This window comes from Mixophyes fleayi, chromosome 1, assembly GCF_038048845.1.
Source record: "Mixophyes fleayi isolate aMixFle1 chromosome 1, aMixFle1.hap1, whole genome shotgun sequence".
Taxonomy (NCBI): domain Eukaryota; kingdom Metazoa; phylum Chordata; class Amphibia; order Anura; family Limnodynastidae; genus Mixophyes; species Mixophyes fleayi.
The window spans coordinates 357374432-357396608 of record NC_134402.1 but is presented as its reverse complement, the minus strand read 5'-3'; the positions used below and the strand labels follow the sequence as shown (position 1 = coordinate 357396608).

The 22177-nt window shown below is 38.1% G+C and overlaps 1 protein-coding gene across 4 annotated transcripts in view; it reads right to left on the bottom strand.

Moving 5' to 3' along the window:
* CAMKK2 (calcium/calmodulin dependent protein kinase kinase 2) overlaps nucleotides 1-22177 on the bottom strand; it is a 72696-nt gene that overhangs the window by 27813 nt on the left and 22706 nt on the right. For all 4 annotated transcript variants that reach the window (XM_075178301.1, XM_075178293.1, XM_075178298.1 and 1 more), the window contains exons 2-8: nucleotides 21547-22117; nucleotides 15701-15748; nucleotides 12711-12764; nucleotides 11643-11694; nucleotides 10023-10156; nucleotides 3321-3357; nucleotides 1342-1363 (exon numbers count right to left, since the gene is read on the bottom strand). In XM_075178301.1, the coding sequence (XP_075034402.1) occupies nucleotides 1342-1363; nucleotides 3321-3357; nucleotides 10023-10156; nucleotides 11643-11694; nucleotides 12711-12764; nucleotides 15701-15748; nucleotides 21547-22068 (869 nt within the window). In that variant the 5' untranslated portion in view covers nucleotides 22069-22117. The remainder of the gene's footprint in view (nucleotides 1-1341; nucleotides 1364-3320; nucleotides 3358-10022; nucleotides 10157-11642; nucleotides 11695-12710; nucleotides 12765-15700; nucleotides 15749-21546; nucleotides 22118-22177) is intronic.

Below are 22177 nucleotides of genomic sequence, written 5' to 3'. Positions count from 1 at the left end.
TCAGCAACCGCTATGTACAAGGTAGATATACTGTAAAATGCCCTAGCTAAATAAGCAACATTGTCAGACACATATACAAAACAATAAAAGTGTTAACAATAATAGCTAAATAATAACTGACAATATTAAAAAGCAGAAACACCCTCCCTTTTTCAGTGCCACCTGGTGGCAGAAAAAAATTCTGTGTTATATGTGAAAGTTTCTCCTGCCTCCAGCCAGCACGGTATTATAACCTTGTGTCTGCACTAATTTTTATGGACTGTAGGAGAAATCACATAGTGGAACTGATTCATTAAGTAAAGTAAGGCAAAAAAAAAGTTTTGTCCTAGACAAAACCATGTTACGATGCAAGTGGTGCAAATTAGTTTATTACTTTGTACATTATTATTGTGCTGTTTTTCCATGTAGCACACAAATACTTGATAGCTTTATTTGTACACTGATATTTAAAGTTGATCTAGGTATAAATCTGCCATCACATTTTAAATTTACAACCCCCTCCAATGCAACATGGTTTTGCCAAGGTCCAAAGTTCCTCTTTTTTTGTTTACTTTCCTTAATGAATCGGGCCCAGTGTGTTTAGCTGCATTTAATGACCAGACTAGTTACACATAACTTACACCTGGAATAACTACTTTATTTCTTAATCAGTCTATGTAGATTGTAAATATAACATATTTTCCTTTCAACCTTCAGCAAGTTTCTAACATGAAAAGTTATCAAAGCTTTATCATCCTGTCACTCAAAGGGTTAAGCATTACTCTTTGACTGTTTACAACATTATCAATCTCCCTATAGAAATCTGCCTGTTTTCATAAAATATACAAGTCAAATATTTACTTAACACTGTCCTACACAAAAATACAGGAAAAACTAGTTATTTTCCCTTGTTTTGACCAGTTCATGAAAACCTATCATAAGTTTTCTAAACATGAGTAGGTGAATAAGGTACAACCCAAATCATTCTTCCTGCACACAATATATTCAATTTCTAAAAAGGCTGTAGAATAACATCACTTTTAATAATATACAAGTGAAGCTAATATATGTATAGACTTCATTCATTAGAAAAATATCTATATTATACATAATAATGCACCCCTACTCGAACTTGAACTGCTAGCATTCACCTCAGATTTCCGTAACCTTCATAAAAGCACTTCGACAGAGATCATGCCTGTATCTGGTAAAATACTTCCTCTGTGACTTCTAACATCCTTATAAGGATACGTTATCGCATATATTATACATATATATTGTGATCTCAACACATCATGACTACACAAAAAGCACTGTAAAATTAAGACTGCTCTACCATTGTAAGTATCAACTTCAACTTACCCGCGTTTAACCAATTCAAACACTGGAAAACAAGAAAAGAAAGATATCTATCATTATTTTGTCCAGATCAAAAGTGATTTTATTAAAACATTGACTGAAACATATGTCTTCTTCCGTGATGTAACAAAACCAAATAGGTTCTCTAAGAAACCAAGGATCCGGTATAAACCTAGTAATCAGAAATCATAAACATATCACAGTTAAGAGGACATATTAGGGCTCACGCTGACTTGGGTGCCCATTTGCTTAGCGTAAAATACACAAATTTGTACTGTGCATGCCCACGAATGAGGCATATGCCTACCTCCATAAGCAGATTGGGTACTAACACCTCCTTACGTTTAGAGAGGTGAAATGGCAGAGATAAGGGAAGTGCAAACACAGTGTGAGTACAGTAAGGGTGTGATGGTGTAATTGTAAACTGTGGCAGTCCTGCACATACACCTGTCAGTAGCCGCATCAATCACGTTGACGGTGCCCGAGGGCTGGTGCAAATACGTGATGATGATGAAGGTCGCCAGCACTAGCTAGCCACTGTCTGATTGTGGATTCACCTCTATGGCTGATAGGTGTTTTCTTCTTTGCCTGTGTCTATTTTATATGATTTTTGGGGTGTACTTTGCCAAATAAGCAAACTAAGCATGTACCTACGGCAGGACAGTATACAAAATGGGTTTGTTTACTTTTTAGTTACTTGGTCTAAAAAAATAAATAAAGTGCATGGACATGTTGGGGATCACAGTAACTTAGGGCATAAACACCCATAATGCCTAGGACATCATCTAAGTATACTTAGCAAGAAAAGCTTTATAAAGCATCTATTTGTAGATCAGTAATATTTCACTCTGCACACAACTAGGCACACTTCTAGTATGCAGAGATGTCTCCTGACAGTAGATGTGCACCTTCATGTCAGATGGGCAGTCCAGCCACATGCACTGGCATCAAGCATCTACTTGTGGCAACCAAGGACTGCTGTGCAGGTGGACCAGGTGATTTAAAGTGACTGAAATGGTGACCATGGCAACTAGGCATTCTGTGACTATCTGAGAACTACAAGACTCTCACAATGACCATTCAGTGAGAACAGGGCTCTAGATGTTAAAGTGGCTCTGTCATCTTTAAACAAGTTGGGATTTTAAAAGGTCATTAATTAAAACAGACTACCCAGGGCTAGGCATTTTAAGCCTAATTTTTAAAATCTGCATTTTTAAACAGTCGACAGCTTTAAAGATATTACGTTTCCTTATGTGTCTCTGATACCAATTAATGCAACAATACTTACAGTAATTGTGACCTGATATAAACTCCTTCATTGACACTTGTAATTTAAAAAAATGCAAATAATCATAACAGCATTAACAAAAATAATAACATTAAATACATTAAAATACATCGTTCTAGGAAAATGACTAATGAAAGGCATAAATGGTTTTAAAGCAATAACCCCAACGTGTTCAGAATGCAGGTGAATCTTACCTTTCTTTACTCTCTATGTTATTAGTAAACTGCTAGAACTACTAGTTGTACACATATATCCATTTTTGATAACAAATAGCACATAAATGGTCTTTATCATGCTCTAGTCATTGATTAGTGATCATAATCTTGCAATGGTGTTACTGTGCTCAGGTATATAGAAACAAACAAAGCAATAAGCAGATCTAGCAGATAACCGTTTATTCATTCTGCTCCATTGCTCAGCACATTTTACAAATGCTGCGATACTATCTTTGCTACTTATATCAATCATTAACTGAAACGCCAGCTGTAATCACTTTATTCCACATTAAACTAATAATGTTGTTGCTATTGGCTACAGCATCCTTGCACCATGTTAGTACATAAGCTTTCACATCTTTATTTCACATGGAGATAAAATATGAGGTAAACATTGCAGACTATATGTTAGAGCCATAGTGTGGTTTTAAGTACGCAGAAGGGGTGACAGTGGTAGAAGTAAAGGAAAGGATCTCTACCCATGTATAGATGGTCCTCACTGGGGTCATCCAGCACCTAGCAACACAAAAGGAAGACCAGTAAGATGTACAGCGGTGGAAAGTGAAACATTAACTAACATTCTCTCATCAGCATTTATATTCACTATCTCTATCTGACAATTTATCATATAAACATATCATAAAGACACTGGAGTTTCAGCATAGGTAAATATGAATATAGCCACAGCTGTTACACTACTCAATTTAGTTTTTATTTGCTCATAAAAGAGGACATCTATTCAGGGAAATCCATATGATACCACTGAGCATGTGTCTTGTTTGGCAAAAGGAAAGGATTGGCAAAAACTAACAGTTGGAGTACAGTACAACATCGGTGAAGATAAAGATAAAGAGTCAACAGGAACTTATAGGGAGCCAGGGAAAACGTGCACCCATTGACCTCAATAACAATTTCCCAGAATAAAGGCGACAACAGTCGTTTTCAGGTGCATTGGTTACCTGACTCCTGGAATTTGCCCAGCTCTGCTGTACATGATGATCATACGCAGGTGATGGCTGAGCTTGGGGCGGCAGGGGGCATCTGCCGCCCTGTGCCTGCCCGATACTGGGCTATCTGCATTTTACTTCCTTTAAAAAGTTCCCAATAGGCTGCTGAGCAGAGTCTCGCCCCCACGCTAAAATTTGCCAACCAGCCCCTGATCACACTTATATTACACCTAGTTCCCCACAGCAAGGGGGCTCTGACACATATAAAACAGCACTTCAAGCAAAGGAAAATTAAATGTTATTCAGGACCACTGATTTATTTGTTGTGTGTAGTATGATTAATTCCCTGTGATATGCAATATCCGGTACAATATGTCCTTATATTGTTGACTAGTGATGTCACAACTTATATTTTTAGAGTACTGATGTCACTTAAGGTGTTCAGGGATGGAATAAATAACTTTCAGTGAAGGAAAAACACTCTTGGATATGAGAATAATCTCGTACAAGCAGATTTCTTTGTTTTACACTAAAACTTGTGCATCATAAATGTAAGGAATAATGTACCCTTTACAGTAATATACATACAGTGGTCGAACTGGGCTGTTATACAAAGGTTTGTCATAAAGCTCTATTCCCTGCTGCTCGTCTGACTCAACACTTGGTGATCAACTGTCACAATAAAATTTGTCTCCAATGCAGAAGCCATTGTGGGTGAGCTATTTGCATAGGCCTCTGTTTATATTAGTCTTGAGAAAAATGGGTGTTACCTGATATAACTCTGATATAAAACTGATGTTCTGGCAAAATATTATTTAGGAACTTCTTCTCAGCAGAATGAACAAACCAGGGGTTCTAATATTTATTTAATTACTCAACACCATTAATCTTAGGACACAGACAGTACTTCAGTGATAAAGACATATTTAAGTACAGTGGATGTTATTATCAGTCTCTGTGAGTGTTTGTGTATCCCATGTGTTGGTGACATGGGATAGGTGAGATGCAGAGGTGTCAAGTCTTTGTATTTTGCTAAATAGTGTTAAAAATCTAAAATTAGGGCTAAAATTAATCTAAACCTTTTAAAATTCCTACAGCTTCAGGGGCTAGAAAGTCACCCCAACCAGCAAAGAGCAATCTAGAAACAAAAATAGAGCCAGAGTGCACTTCGTCAGTGCTTTTTAAGCACTGTGCTTGTGTCAATCACTTAACCCTGGTGGCGCTGTTTGGTCCAGACCTGTTGCAGCTTTCCAAAAGAGATGATGGTTCCGATAAGCGACAAAACTATTTTATTTTTAAGAGTTTTTAACTGCTGCTGTGAATAAAATACTCTTGAAAACAATTTCACGTGTTGTGGCTCTTTTTCTGCTTTTTATAGGTTTATAGCTTACTTATTGACTAGATTTGGGCATACCTGGAGACTGGCCAATGAGGACTTCTAATTGCAGATAAGCCTTATTTCACTTCTTAATTGTACGCAGTTTATATTGGAAAATATTTAATACATGGTGTGTGTGTGTGTGTATGTGTATTTATATATACACAAACAAAATAAGACATATAATATAAAGTGATAATGACTTCATAAGGATTCATTATTCAAATGGTTAAAACATTCAGAAAGAATGAATTACACCAGGACAGCTTGTGCTTAGAGCTTGTTTTATATGACACATTTGTACAGTTTTCCATCTCTGCAGCCAAGTAAGTAGCCGGCACTGTTGTCTGAGAATTCCATTTATCTGGTTTCTTACAGTCATGTGAGTATTGGCTGACACATCCTTAGCTATGGAGAATGTAACTGCTAGCGGTGATCAGAAACGTTTACACAAGAGTGAATTAGCCCCAGCCAGAAATACATTCTCGGAATGTGAAATAAATTTAACAAGGACAAAAGACTATATGTATTGAAGCTACAGGCTGTAAAGAGGCTTAACTGGGCTGGATACAGTATGTACCTACATTCTTATATCAGTTGGGAACATTTTTAAATATAGTATAAAGAGTGAGGATGTAATGAAAATGGTGCAAAAATGAGTGTGCTTGCTCACATTTCCGCAGGAGAATGGACACTAAAAGTGGTAAAGTGGTGGGCACCACCAGATAATCTCACACACACAGGGCTGAAGGAACGAGAGAGAAAGAAAGAAAGAGATAGCACAGGTTATCATTCAAGATGGGTTAGGTTTTGCATTGCCTGTCACATGCTGTTCACGTAAGTGGTTGTGCGATCTCTGTGTATAATAAATCACAGAAGAAGGGTTATTTGTGCCTGATTGCTGGACGAAGTTGTATATGGAAGCTTGGATGCACTATTTCAGCAAATATACCCAATCAAGGGGGCACTAAGTGTGAGTTATCTCTCACTCTCATATATTCAAAATTGGTTAGGCTGCGAAAGACCCTTCTCCCTGGATATTCTACACCTTAGTTGCACTTTTTAAAATGTTGAATGAACTAAACTGTATTATTTATAGGAGCTGACCACCCAGAGAAGTACTTTACTAGTAAAGCCCCCTCACGCCAGATGCCAGTATCAGCAGATAATCACTCTCCTGACCATCTAACATCTTATTCTCCAGTCAGGGGAAACGTGAACCTTTACTCTTCTGACACACTTGTGTGAAGACGACTGACTGATTAGTGCTCTGGAGACACTACAAACCGCAACATGCCAGAAGAACAGAGCTTCAAACTTCACTGCCATTAGTGGCACAAGAGTGAACCGTTAGACAGTCATTAGACAGGAGAGTATCTCTCAGTAAAATGCTTCTATGGATAGGAATCTGCTTTAAGTATGGCCCAGCAATCTGCATGTAAAGCCGCGGCTGCAAAAGTTTATACTGGGAAAATGAGCTGGCAACTAGTTGGAAGTAGTAGCATAATCAGTTCATTATGCACTATGTGCTTGCTCTGAGTTTGGTGACCGAAACAGAATAAATACTTCTTTAGTATAAGCTCCAGTGAAACACTAATACAGTGTTACGACCCGCGGCGGCCGCAGGCACCGCCGCGACTCGCTTCCCTCTGTCCTCCGCATCCTGGCCGTCTCCTTGACTATCGTTTTTTCGGCCTGACCATTGCTAGGGCAACAGCCGGACGCCGACCTGTCAACACAGGACACCTGAGAGCGGTGAATTCAATTAACCCTGCGGGCTAATTAGGACTGATTATCAGTCCATACACTATTGGATCCTACAGTCTAAATTTCCTCACACACACACTAGGGTACATTTTGTCAGAAGCCAATTAACCTTTAGTGGGCCTGATGCAAAGTTCAACTTGGCCGTAATTTACGGGACAAAAAACAGTGCATGCAAAGATAGTGTATTTTAGTCCATATGCCAAGTCTCAGAACCAGGTAGTAAGCGCAATAAAACTTTATAAACGTTTATTTTCATAGTGAAAAATGTATTCACTATTAGGCTTCACATAATACCACCACAAGTATTACCTTTCTTCTCCATGAAGGTAGCAAAAGTTTATTTTTTAATACGCACACAAAATCCTATATTATATGCTTGAGCAGTGAAGAGAGCACCCAGCAACATCAGAGCTGAAGTCGCTATCAGAAGCGCTTAGCTAGTGCTGGATCATCATCATGGTGTATTTACACCAGCACCTACGTACTTGCTGGGTTTTTTCGTGGGCGTCAGCAGTGTGAATTCACACAATTTATGCTAAGCAAACAGCCATATGTTCAGCTCTGCATCAGGTCCAGTGTTTTTTGGTCTGTAGGAGGAAATCCAGGCAAACTCAGGGAGAACATACAAACTCCACACAGATCATACTCTGGTTACAATGGAACCATGGTGCTGTGAGGCAGCAATGCTGACCACTGTAATAAGAGAGCCCCAATGCCCCTCACTCTACTGATTCATATAAGTCATAAATGAGGCTTAGCAGAGCAGTATTTCAGGCTGAAAAAAACCAGAAGAGTTTACACAATGAGCGGCTTCAGATTTCCTCTGCTGGTTGCAAACCTAGGAGCTGTTCTAGTTTGTGGAGGCGAATTCTATGAATACCTTTAGATAACACTGTTTGTTAGCATAGACCAGTTATGGGCAACCTGATACACTTCCGGGGCTGCATGGTGCACCCCTGTAACCTTCAGTAGGGCCGCACAGTACCCTTAATCTCAGTAAAAGTTCAAATACATTTAATCAAATAAAGCGACACCCATCTGTAATAACATATGTTATTACAAGTGTTACAAGTTATAACAAACAAATCTGTCAATAAAGCAGGAAGGAGCTGGGGGCCACAGGTGAAGGCTCTTAGGGCCAACAGACAGAGCCTAGGGCCATCTGTTGCCCATGACTAGCATACACTCTCATAATTCCTGGTAGGCCTCAATGGTAGCTAAAGGGTCAAACTATACACATAATTTCTTTCTGTAAGAGCCAGGAAAGTGAGGAGTATTTTATAGTCGCATTATAATTCATAGTGTTCTATTGCACTTGGGAATACACAGCTCTCTTAAAACCAGGCTAATCAGGTTTCACTTATTCAGACTTTGCATCAAGCTCATCCAGTTTGCATGTTTCCAAGGGAACAGATGCAGAATCTGCTGTAGTAGTCTCTAAAACATTCATAATTAACCCCAAAAGCCTTCTAGTGCTGCAGGGGCAACATCTGCACTGCAGCCCCCACTCATGTAGAGAGGTGTTGAGAGCACAATTCTCTCACTCAAAGCAATTCCTTCACGGAAAAATTGCCATCATCATTGTCCACTGTCACATTGCATCATAGACCTGGCAGATTTATTATTTTGAAAAGTGTTGATGAGAAATCTATTCCTAGCAGTACAGTACAAAAATATTAGGCACTAAAATTATGGAACTGTCAATCAATTAGACAAAGCACTCGCAGTCTTTACACATGTGACGTCAGTTGTCTTGTTATTTTTGTAATGTTGGTGAATAAGGAAAAGTTACTTTTCTACTGTATAAAAGTCTGGTGAAATAGGTATACTTTGTTTTCCACTAAACATTTTATTTGCTTTACTAACTGTTTTCCTTGAATCTACTCCAGGTAGACATTGCTTCTTACAGTTTTACAGTATTTGACATTAAAGACCAACTTTCCATTGAACACATCTGAAATATTTCCTCATTTTACACCTTGTAGAGCAGTAGGTGGTACAATCCACTACGGGCGATATCTGCTGACTTATCACAAAGGCACAGTGGAGGCAGCTATTTTGTGGACTGAAGTTCCTCAAGCCACAGTGATGTCACAAGGTCTTAGCCAATTGGTAAGCTGGATATTTAGTTTAGCCTACAAAATGGCTGACCACATAGTGACATGTACATTTTAAAACAAGATTTGGATTTCACAGCTACTTTGCTAGTGATTTATAAAACTGGTAAAGTCATTCTCTTTCACCTTAGAGCCAGGATGTTATAGGATAACCACTCTGAGATATGTGAGAACTGCAGGTGGCAAAACTCTCAAATCTCTACACATTGCAAGAGTCCAGGCCCCTTGTGTTCATACATCTGCTCTCTATTCCTCTTAAACAAGCTATGTTATCAGGGATCTTACTACCCTTTGTCTCTGTGTTTTTTTCATAGATTTTAGTTATGTACAAAATACAGCAACAAGGAATATGTTGGTTCTTTACAGAATTTGTTTTAATTCATTTTATTTATTAACTGGTAATGTCTTCCGACATTACCTCAACATCCAATGTCCTCTATGATTGGTGTACTACACATCAAAGAATATGTTATGTAGTCATCATGAAAATTAACGAGTGCTAGATTATCCCTACACTATGTACAACATAGTTAACATAGGGCATCCTTTCACATTGCCCAGTATTGGAATAATTTAGGACTCTCTAAACTACATGGACTTACCCATTACACTCTCCTCAGCTATAAGGAAAAAAAAACTACTTATATTTCTAGTATGTTTTATTCGTCTACAATAAATCTGTAGATATTCCCCACTGCCATTTTTGTACCCTCTCTCCCTACCCGAGTTGAAAAACCTGGAAAAATATTTCTTAAAAACAATAATCAAATATTCTGCATGAATATTAGAACTTATATCATGTTTTTATAGGCACATAATTGTTCCCTGGATTCCCACTTACCACATTCCCATGGTACAAAAATACCAGTACACCGTTTCAATGGTGACACCGGAATGGAATGGCTGAAACAAGATCTGCTACAGTGGTTGCTTTATGTCAGACAGCCAGTAAACCTATCTACACTGACTTACCTCAACCAGCTTGACAATATTGGGATGGTCCAGCTTTTTCAGAATAGCTATTTCCTGGTGAACCCTCTCAATAAGCCCTTTGGCCTGGGTACTGCCGTCAGTCGCTGCTTTTGCACCTCTGGGAGGAGGGCGACCTGTAAAATGAAGAATACAGGTTGGGAAGAATCATCTGGAGCCAATCAATCTAGTCCCAACTTCATTTATTAGGCAAAGACACATCACAATCAACATTTATTCATTATATATACAACCAACAATGCAACTTTAAAGTGGGACTGTCCCCAGGCCCGCTGACATTATTACTGGATTTATCTATAGTTTATATGTAGTAACTCAAAAAAACACAAAAAAACAATGTTCCCTCAGAACGCTGTTTGCAGGAAAGAAAACATTTTATTTAGCTTTTATGCTCACTCCCTCCAGTCTGTGCAGAAGTAGAGATGTGAAGTGTAGAGGAGGTCGACCCAGAAGCCACGTCAAGCTGACGGACTAGAGGGTTGACCAACCCAACCTGTCACATCTTTTTTTTGCTGTGTCGGCTGGAGGGAGCTACTAGGGAAGAGCAAAACTCACAAACTAAAAAAGGTTCTCTCCCAGGTGCACAAGGCACAATGTAGGTGCTGACAGGTCCACTTCAATATTTAAAATGTGTGCCTATCATCAAGCATTCATAATCTCTAACTTGCTCTATCTCTTGATAATGTAAATATATAGTTTAAAAAGTGGCACTGTTACGATAATCAGGTAGGCAAAATGAATGGTGAGCCTGAAAATGTTGCTGTTGAATGTATCTACCGTGTGCAACCCTATCTCCTATAGGGTTCTAAAAATGACAACTCTGGCTGTGCATGCTGCTGTGTATGCTGAGTGAGAAGGTGTAGGTGGAAACAGAGTTTGGAGTCCTGTGATCCTGACAATCTGATGCTTTAGAGCAGAGAACATTACACTGAAACTTATAAATGACACCGGCATATTCTGCCCCCATAAACTACTTGGAGTTGACACTAATAGTTTGCTGCATATAGTTATGTCTATATTGCACCCTCCATCTGAAGCACATATAGAGCCACCAAATGCTTTTATTTTACCTACTTATTGGTTTCAGTCAAGATCAAACTGAGGAACCACTTAGTAATTGAAGAGGAACATGTTGATAATGTTATATCACGGTGATAGGTGCTCTCTTATTTGGTTTTAACAATGATCTGAAAGTCAAAGCCATTCAGGTCCCCAAATGTGTACTGTGAATATCTCATGTGTACTGTGTATATCTCATGTGTACCGTGTATATCTCATGTGTGCCGTGTATATCTCATGTGTACCGTGTATATCTCATGTGTACTGTGTATATCTCATGTGTACCGTGTATATCTCATGTGTACTGTGTATATCTCATGTGTACTGTGTATATCTCATGTGTACCGTGTATATCTCATGTGTGCTGTGTATATCTCATGTGTACCGTGTATATCTCATGTGTACCGTGTATATCTCATGTGTGCCGTGTATATCTCATGTGTGCCGTGTATATCTCACGTGTACCACACATTAAGACACGTGATGCTGGAGCACAGAGACCCTGACACACGGTCACAACACTAAATGACAACAGAAGCTCACGTGGAAATCCAGCTTGTCTCATTAACTTCTTTTTTGAAAGAACCTTCATTGCCTGTAATAATATTAAAGTAAAAACAATTACAAGGATATATAGGTAATAAGCGATTATAAATCCTTAGGATGTACTGCCAAATATGCATAGCTCTTGTTAAATGTACCATTACTATGCTAATTTTACAAGGCAAAAACAAACCGTACAATGAATATTAAAAAGAATGCAGCACCAGATAAGCTCCCACACAATCTCCCCCGCTATTACCTAAAGCAATAACTGCAGAGAACATTACTGCTATGAACACCAGAAAGAAAAGCAAGGCAGTACTGACCTGAAGCATAGGCATACACACGCTGGGGCTAATTATATAAAGCTAGGAGAAAATGCTATATAGTTCAAGACCACCTGAAATCTCATTTTATCACACACGCTGGATATTAACATTTGCAAAGCAAGAAAATAATTATTGATTAAGCTGTTTGTACTGCACAGTAGATAAGCATGTCTTGCGGAATCATTTCCTTCAAAGCAAAACACAAACAGATGAAAAGGCTTTTGTGGTCCCAGGCCCTGAAAAAAAATAAGTTAACCAGAACCCCCCCTTTCTCTCCAAAAAAAAAGAGAAGAAACAAAAAAAAGTCAACTTTTCCTACCCCAAGACTTTGGGTCATAATGGACATGGAAACAATTTCTATTCAGCATTTAATTCAAGGAACATTCAACGAAACCTTTCAGTTCTCCCTCTCAGCACAGTATCACACTAATGTAATTACAGTCCTGACTCAGAACAGTTGGGAGTTAGATCTGACATAATTATTAAAACAAATATATCTGACAGCAGGGACCGCACAGAATGTCCAACTTATATTTACTTGCGCCCTAGTGCTTAAGAAGTGTGAGGCACTAACCCCAGGGAAAATGCCATGTCATCTTTTAATGCGGACCTTATGCGTGTATGACCTCGAGGACATAAATGTTGGGAGGTATAAAACATAGAAATGTTTTTTTCTACATATAAGAATGACAATTTGCTATATAATATTATGTCTTGTTTTTCATAGCTGTTCACTTACATAGTATGTGTTGTCATCTTCATTGTACGCCAGTTTCACCACTCCATATGAGCCCTGTGGGAATGCAAACAGAAAATCTCACCTACCCTATTAGGATAAATAAACATAAAACACTCATTTCCAGAGAGCTGGATGAAAGTCTTGGATTGGTGGATATCAGTTAGAACTAAAACGTAACAATCTATTACTAATAATCCTCCCTCTTAAGCTTCTCTCTTGGCCTCTCCCTGCAGAGAAACATATCGTGATGGTCGCTGCCACTGTCTTTTCTCCAGACTTTATTCAGTTTCTGATATCTTTAACACTCCATTCCCTCTGGTAGACTATATCACTTGCTAGCTCTCCGCCACTTTAATCTCTGCACTCTAACTCTACCAAACCTCAATATGAGATGTTATCCTCTTCCCCAAGCAAACAACCCACTCAATTCCTTTCCAGCATGTAGTTATTATTCCTATTCTGAAATATAATAATTCTGGCCCAAGCTGTCTGTGAAGATACCGGGTTTATCTGGGCCAATTCTACCCACTTCACACTGGCTGGCTACCCACGGGTGCCTTCCTAGGCCAGGGAAGCCTGCCCAGTACCTTCTAAGGTTCTTATTAGTCACTCAGGCAAATGCAGTTAGAAAGTAAAGCAATACATTTATTGTAACAAAAACAATCACTAGCTTATTATATACACACAGTAAATAAATGCCAGGCAGGTTTACCACATTATCTGTCCCTTACCCCACTAGCATAAGGAGTTACAGTCACCTGGCTGTCCGGACTTGACGACCCATGGATCTGCTGATGTATTTCACTGGCAGAGAACGGCAACTCAAAAACCAGCCACCCTGCAGCTTACAGACCCAGAATTAATATCCCCTCCCCCCATGGAATGGCTCCTTATATGTACGGTCTAATTTTCATAGAGCTTTTCCCTCTCTGGCAAACATACATATTTACAATGAGCTACAAAGTCCCAGTATCCACATGTAATTAGACACTGCAGTTGTAGTCTGTTGAGCTGGGGAACAAAAGCAAGGGCTATAAAAAGTACTTGCTATAGTCCACATTATGTGAGAAATGAGGAACAGGATGGTTACAATGTTATCACACTGTCTGGCAGATTATTGTTCCATCTCTCAGCTCTCATGCCCATCCAAGCTTCCTGCGAGGCTTACTAACACTCACCTCACGCACTTGTTTTCCACACTCAGGCTATTGGACCCTCTCTATTGAGACATCCGTTACCCATACTTCACAGAAACTGCACTGACTATGGTGGTCAATCATTTGGTCACTGTCAATTCTAAAGGCCATTACTCACGTCCAATTCTCCTAGACCTCTGTGCTGCATTAAACAGGAATGACCACTCTCTTCTCACACAAAGGCTACTTTTCCTAGGTCTTCAGGAGGCTGTCCTATCTTATCAAACCACTTCTTCAGTGTTCATTTCTCTAGATCTATTTCCTCTCCACTTCCTCTATCAGCTGGGAGTACTGCACATTCTAGGCCCTCCCCTCTTTTCTTTCTATACCCCTTCTCTTCAAAAACTAACAAGCTCCTTTGGATTTCAGCATCATATCTATGTGGATGATACTCAGATGTAAGTATCCTCTCCAGATCTCCCACCATTAGTGTTGGCCCATAGTTACTTAATGTCTTACTGTCATCTCATCTCTATGTGGATGATACTCAGATGTAAGTATCCTCTCCAGATCTCCCACCATTAGTGTTGGCCCATGTTACTGAATGTCTTACTGTCATTTTATCTCTATGTGGTAGATACTCAGATGTAATTATCGTCTCCAGATCTCCCACCATTATTGTTGGCTCATGTTACTGAATGTCTTACTGTCATATCATCTCTCGCCACTTCAAACGCAATTCAAATCCTATTACATTTCCAGAACAGCACATATCTCACACAAGATTCTGCAAAAAGTTCAATTCATGCACTCATAATCTCCCTTCTTACTGGTCTCCCCCTAAAAGACTTTCCACCCTACAATCTATTTTGAATGCAGCTGCTAGATAATGTTCCTTGCAAAACATTCTTCTACTGCTGCTGCACTCTATCCGTCCCTATTCTGGTTGCCTGTACCTGCATTTCAGTTCCTGTTACACCTTATGATCCGGTCTGCAAAATCTAAAGGACCAGTTTGACCAAAGAAAACAACCACTGAAACATTTTCAGGCTTCAAAACAAATGATATGTATGTACACAATAAAAATTGGATACTATTAAATTTAACCACATAAGAAAACCCAAAACACTGTTACATGTGTAGTGTATATCTCTAGAGTGTGTGTTCATCGTATAACCCAAAAATACAAGTGACAGTGCAAAGTACTGCAATACTGCTGTTTGTATTGTTGGAACAACCAGATCAGGGCAGTTTAGTGTATACCCAAATATCTCACTGATCTGGTTTTGTGAAGTTCATGCAGAGGGACCAGATAACAACGTGTAGAGAAAATATTGGTCTTCCTCAATCCTCAGAAAGAAGAATACCGATTATTCCCACTAATAACCAAATCTTCTTGCAAACTAGTACATATATCTATTTCCAAGAAGGATCCTTGCCAATTAAAATGCTTTTTCATTTCCTCTATCATTTTCTTATAGAACATTTCTAATATTTTCATCTATTTTGCGGAATACATGTGCTTGATAGGCTTTAATTAGAAATGCATGGTTTAACATATTTAGTAGGATGTAAAGATTAGTCCTATGTGTGGGACGGGGGTAGACGGAAACACATGTGTCCAAGTACAGTTCCGTGTTTAACAATTAAGATATTTTATTTCAAATGTGACTTCATATTATATCCAATAATATAAGGCCCTAACTATAGTTGGTGAAGAATTATATTACAAAGCTACATGAGTACATAAGTCCGATATAAGCAAAAATTACATAAAAAATATTTGTATGGAATTCAGGATTATAAAACCATAATACAACCTCTTAATACTGGCTGAGAAATGTATACACTCACCTTCCCAATCTCATCTTTTAGCCTGTACTGGTTGAGCTGGACACAGTCCTTTATAACAAGAAAAGAAAATATATTGTTACCAAAGGGACATGAGACTGAATACCTTGGTTCTGAGAGACAGTTTATTTCTGGTCTTTCTCAGGCAGCTGGTAAACATTGTCACTGGAGAGAAGTTATTCTGTGTACATTAAAGACATACTAACACTTAAATAAGAAAATGTACAGTAAACCAAACACTGTATTTAATAATAGCTTGCAATGTTGTAGTTAGTAATGTGGATAACCTCTTTCCAAACAACTCTGCTCTTACAGACTGAGCTTGAGTTATTATAGCCATTACTATATACAATGCTAACTGTGTGTTGTTTGTTTATTCCCATTTTTTTTTTAAATCCAGTATTTTTATTGAAATTTTTCAAGGTACAAACATATCAAACAACAAAAAGAAAAACAATCGCATACACATCAGAATTAAATGACTTCAGTAAAGCATAATGTTTATTCCCATTTTACCTTTATAAAGTGAACAGAAAGGGCACTTAGTTCTAGCGTTACACTGTGTGGAACAAGTTATTTTATTTAATGAGGGGCAAACAATGAAACTGGTCATGGGGTGGAGGCACTACACAGCACAATATGCACTGGATTTCGGTATATACCCTGTGTTATCACCATAAATAATCCAGCTTGAAGTATGTGTTTGACTTAGGGAACAACATAGATTTGGATACACAGAACCACAAAATAAATCGAAAGTTTCAGAGTTATAATAATTAAAGGTTTAGTTTTGCTTCCCCAAGTCAAACATAAATATCAACCCAGGTTATGTATGGCTAAGAAGCACAAACCACATGAGAAAATGACATCACACAGGGTAATTCCATAGCTAAATGCTCTTTATGGTTGTTTTATAAACAAAATATGGAATAGTTAGAAATTAAAAACACATAGGTAGACTAAAAAAAGGAATAAATAGATAGATAGATAGATAGATAGATAGATAGATAGATAGATAGATCATCATCATCATTTATTTATATAGCGCCAACATATTCCGTAGCGCTTTACAATTAGAGACAAACATAATAAACAAACTGGGTAAAACAGACAAAGAGGTGAGAAGGCCCTGCTCGCAAGCTTACAATCTATGGGACAATGGGAGATTGACACATGAGGTTAAGTCTACATTTTGCATTTTGGCCCAGCCAGACTGCAAAGGTAAAAGTGACCCATAAGCTAAATGATCCTGTCACACAACAATGTTGGTCAGGGGGTAGTTGTCTTGTGTGAAATTGTGTAACAGGCGGTAACAGGCTAAAGGCGATGAGGTTAAGAGGGTGGATGAGGAATATTATAAGTTTGTCTGAATAGGTAGGTTTTAAGAGAACGCTTGAAAGTTTGTAGACCAGAGGAGAGTCTTATTGTAGATAGATAGCCCATGTGTATGATTTAGTTAGAAGCCCACTAGATATGGACAGAGATTTATTTAACCATGTATATAAATAAATATGATGGAAGTTGCAGCGAGTAATCTCATTTTACATCGGAACAGTACGTTTCGCAGAGGTTCTGCAGATACAATCTTTGAGATCTGCTTTGTTATTTTGCACTATATTTGTAACTTGCACACTCCATGCAAATTGTCAGTTCCATGGACTTTAGAAAATGTGGTTTGGGAAAAGAGGGTCTGATGTATATGGAGACAATTTCTCCCTCTATTACAGATTCTACGATAAGATGTAGTTGTGCTGGGGGGAAATATGGTTAGAAGTGAGGAGATTTGAAACTAGGAATTGTAGCTAGGGAACAGATGGTAAGAAGGTGTGGAGTAGGGGCATAGGGTTATAATAAGTAATGGGGAAGTGCTTAAAAAGTAGCAGAACACTTTGCAAATATATAGTAACAAATGTTAGCAGCATTCCCTTCCTTCAAACAAGAGGTAAATTAGAATAATTAATGTGTGAGGGGCGCTACCCAGTACTGTGCAAAAGTGAATCAGGGGTGAGGACGGTACCTCTGAAGAAAATGACAATACAGAGTCCTTATGGGTGGATACATGAAAAGTAACAAAATGTAAAATATTCAACATGATTCACATTATTCAATCATTAATGAAAATGTAAATGCCAGCAAAACAAGTAGGGTCCTCATTATTGGTGATGTAACTATTCATAAATAAATTAGGATGTTGAAGCTTTATATTTAAGCTACATTGCCTTTGTGTATCCGTCATGCAGTTTTGGAAAATCCAGCATAAAAAACATATACTGCATTCTGCAGTATACAGGAAAAAATAAACATGCGATAATTAAAAAAAAAAATAAGCTATATATATTAATTTATGTTGTCTGTTCAAATAGTTTTATTGTGCAGTAGTTTGTAGGTGATAGGCCCACTTTGGCACATGGAATAATTTAAATGGACATATCTTACCCCCAACATATTGGTCAATGGGCATTTATAAAAAAATAAAGTGATCAAAACAGGATAACATATGACTTCTGTGTTCATAAAATATTATGTAAGATTATTGCAAAAACCCATGAATTTAAAAAAAAATACATTTTAGACAGCTCACAGAAAGGCTAAAGCTTGTAGAATGGATTAATGCTTTCACCAATAAAAGTGCAGAGAACAAATGGGACATTTTCAAAACTATAAGTATTGTTGTTGGAATATTCTTGTATGGCAGCACAAATTACAGATATGTAAAAAGACAAATATTTGACTAAATAATAAAGTATTGGCAATGATGCAAAAATAAAAATAAGGCAGTTTAAATTGTAAATCTAGAAGAGGCTGAAAAGTAATGAAGTATTTACAAGGAATGCAACAAATAAAGGGTAAACGTAAAGGTTTCCAAGTATATAAACAGCAAAACATTAAAAATTAATATTATTTGGTTACAAGACAATAAACTGGGGACATTGAAAGGAAGAGGTTATGAAATGACTGACTTCTTAAATATATTGGATTTGTTTATATTTACAAAGGTAGAAAACAAAAAATACTAGGAATCAAAGTGAGTGATAACAAAAACAAATCACCCCATTTAAAAAGTACCTGTGTAAAACAAGAGGAAATTGTAATGTCCACAGCAGTAGGTCAGCTATTAATGCCAGATCTTACATATGATCTTAGCTGTCTTCCCATAAAACTTAATATGTTAACCGATACTCAGTTGCCTCCAGATCTTGTAAGAGCAACTATACAAGTTGAGTGTATAAAATCAAGTCTTAGGGCTAGATTTACTAAACTGCGGGTTTGAAGAAGCGGAGATGTTGCCTATAGCAACCAATCAGATTCTAGCTTTCATTTTGTAGAATGCACTAAATAAATGACAGCTAGAATCTGATTGGTTGCTATAGGCCATTTAGTAAATATACCCCTTTAGTCTATATTAGTGGTCCTGGGTGTTTAACGGATATGGGCCATTTCTTCAAGGAGTTTGGCTTCAGCTTTGTAAATTGTAGACTGCTCTCAAAAACATAGACATAAATTGGCATCCTCTATCAGACACTATGTTGATGGGAATTCCTTGGTACTTGATCTATGAATATAGTGGGTAAATGTCTGGCAGAAGGTAAATGAGACAAAGGAAAGAAGTGGTCTATTATGTGGAAGCGATTTACACTACACAAACAATGGTATTCTTTGGGTAAGGTTAAACCAACTATAACATTGATGGCTATGAGTTCATGGCCTCAGTGCAGCTACTACAGGTGAATCTACAGGACAGAGGATCAGCTCTGATATTCTTAGTTCCTGATCTATAGATGACAAAACTATGAGGAAACCAAGGACAATCAAGTCAGCCTGTGACTCAATCATTTAGCTGATTTCAATTAATTCTACATTTATATAATATGTAAATACCAACAAAGGATGTAGAACATTTTCTAACTAATGGTGCTGCTTTTTAAATGTCCATTTGACTGCTTACAATTTGCAGCTACCTTGATCATAAGGACTTTTGGCAGAGGAAATTTTCTGTAGAAATAAGCACAGTGGTCATGATTGATAAGACTTCCAGAATAGCGGAAAAGAACAACCCCAGAACCATCTTTGAAGGCAACTACCTGTACATTAAAAGTTATTTATAATACCAATTTCTGGTGTTAAAAGCTGTTGCTCATTCATCCACTTGTCTGATTTGTATCAAATTATACACTGATCAGTCACAACATTAAAACCACTGACAAGTTCAGTGAATAACATTGATTATCTTGTTACAATGTCAAGGCGTGGGATATATTAGGCAGCAAGTGAACAGTCAGTTCTTGAAGTTGATGTGTTGGAAGCAGGAAACATAAGCAGAAGGTACACTATGAGAAAAACTGTAAGCTACACAAATTATTATTGTTATTGTTTATTTATATGGTTTAAAAGAATCTGCAGCATCACACATAGACATAGAGGACCAACAGGCATAAATGAAAGAGCAGCAAGAAATTGGAGAATATACTGAACACAAGACATAATAGGGAAGGTAAATAATAAACAAGTGTTGTACATACCATGCAAGAGGCATGGTACAAGGACACACAGGTGTATGAGGTGTGAAAGCTTACAATCTAAGCTCCATAAGAGGTGAGCGGCAAGGGAGAAGTCTTAGAAGCAAGAGTGGCATGTGGTTATCAGTAGGGAGAGTGGAGAGTGGAGAGGGAGTGAGGGAGTGTGGTGAGAGATGAGGATGGAGATGTATGGGGGAAAGAGTGGAAGAATGCTTTGTAAGTGAAGGTGAGGCATTTAAATTGGATTCTGTAGGGAATGGGGAGCCAGTGCTGAGACTGGCACAGGTGAGAAGCAGAGCGGCGGGAGAGGGAAATCAGTCTTCCAGAAAAGCTGAGGATGGATTGAAGTGGGGAGAGATGACAGGAGACAAAGAGAGAGATAATAAGAGAGTGATTGAGACATTTGGTGGCGTAATGGGAAGTGCAGACCAAGGTGCACACATCACATAAGAGCATGATGACGCACACCTGCCCACACAACGCAGAGAACCAGAACCACAGAACTAGCCATAGAATACACCTCATTTTATTATTTTCAGAAGACCTATACATTTAATGGGATACTTTAGAAAAGGATGGTGACCCAACTGGAACAATCCAGTTTCTTGTCACTCAGACCAAGCAATCGGACAATTAGTGTATTTGGCCACTGTCCACACACATGGCAGATCACCATCTTCAACAATCCGGATTTTACACCTGTCCCAATCAACATCTATGACATGCTGATTGGGACTGCGCTTGTTTGTGGCCTGTACATGAAGCGACTTTCAACCAACTTGATCTAAAATGTGCAGTGGCAGCACTATGAATAAGATACAGTTGAAAGCAGCTCTCCATTAGAAAAGCATAAGACAAATGTTACTCATTGTGACAAGATTACTAAATGGGTTAACATTGGTGCCATTTTTACAAGAAGTAGCTGTAATTAGAAAATAGCATAGCTGTGTGGCTTTTATAATCTTTCACAATTGTAGACTTATCTTTAAAAATAAATCAATAAATCCCTGATTTGCTCTAATGTATTGACTACTTAGATGTTACATGTAGCCAACTTTAATTTTTGTTTTTTAAGTCACAATTTAATACAGAGGTTTAGTGTGATTTACAACAATTTCAATGAAAGTGAAATTTTGCTCCCGAAACTAGAAGTTAATACATTTTACTTAACTATGTCAGGTTATTACATCTGTGTTCATTCCTTTATATAGCTCAGTCCAGTGCACACAGTTAAATTATTTGTTGTTGTTGTTTTTTTTTCAATGTTCTGGCTTGTGTTGTTTTATGTTTGCACAAGGTCTTGACAATTCTGTGAAATGAAACTATGCTTACCTGAAAACCCTTAATGGAAACTCTGTGAGACTCTATTGTTGGTCTCCGTGGCAAACGTGGAGAAGACTGTGGTGAAGTCACAGGAGAATATGGAAGAGCTGGGTAAATATATCGTCCATTCATGGCTAAATTATCATTTGGAGACTGAGTAGATGGGGAATGTTCTTGAAGTGAAAGTTTTCTATTGGACATGTTGAGTTTGCCTCTCTGATCCTTATTATCCTTTGGAAGCCCTTCGGTATTATCTGTCATACACCCACTTTCTGTAAGTCTATGAAAATCAGGTCCTTCTCTGCAGTTCTCGTTAAGGCCTCCTTCCTGGTGCTCAGTCTGTCCATTCTGACCATGCTCCCTCTCAGAAATACTAGGTTCATATTCTGTGACCACGATAAGAGATTCCATTCCTATGTCTAAACTCAGCGTTGAGAAGCTACAGACAATGTGAGGCTGACTTGTAGTTTCATGATCATCTTGCAGGATGGACCTCTCAGAAGAAGCCCTCTTGGACACGCATGATGACATGGTGTACGACCAAGCTTCATGCACTAACTTAATGTGATCACATTGGAACCTATGAGCATAAGAAACAAAGAAATAAACTTTGGTGTGAGTTAAGAAGTTGCACACATAA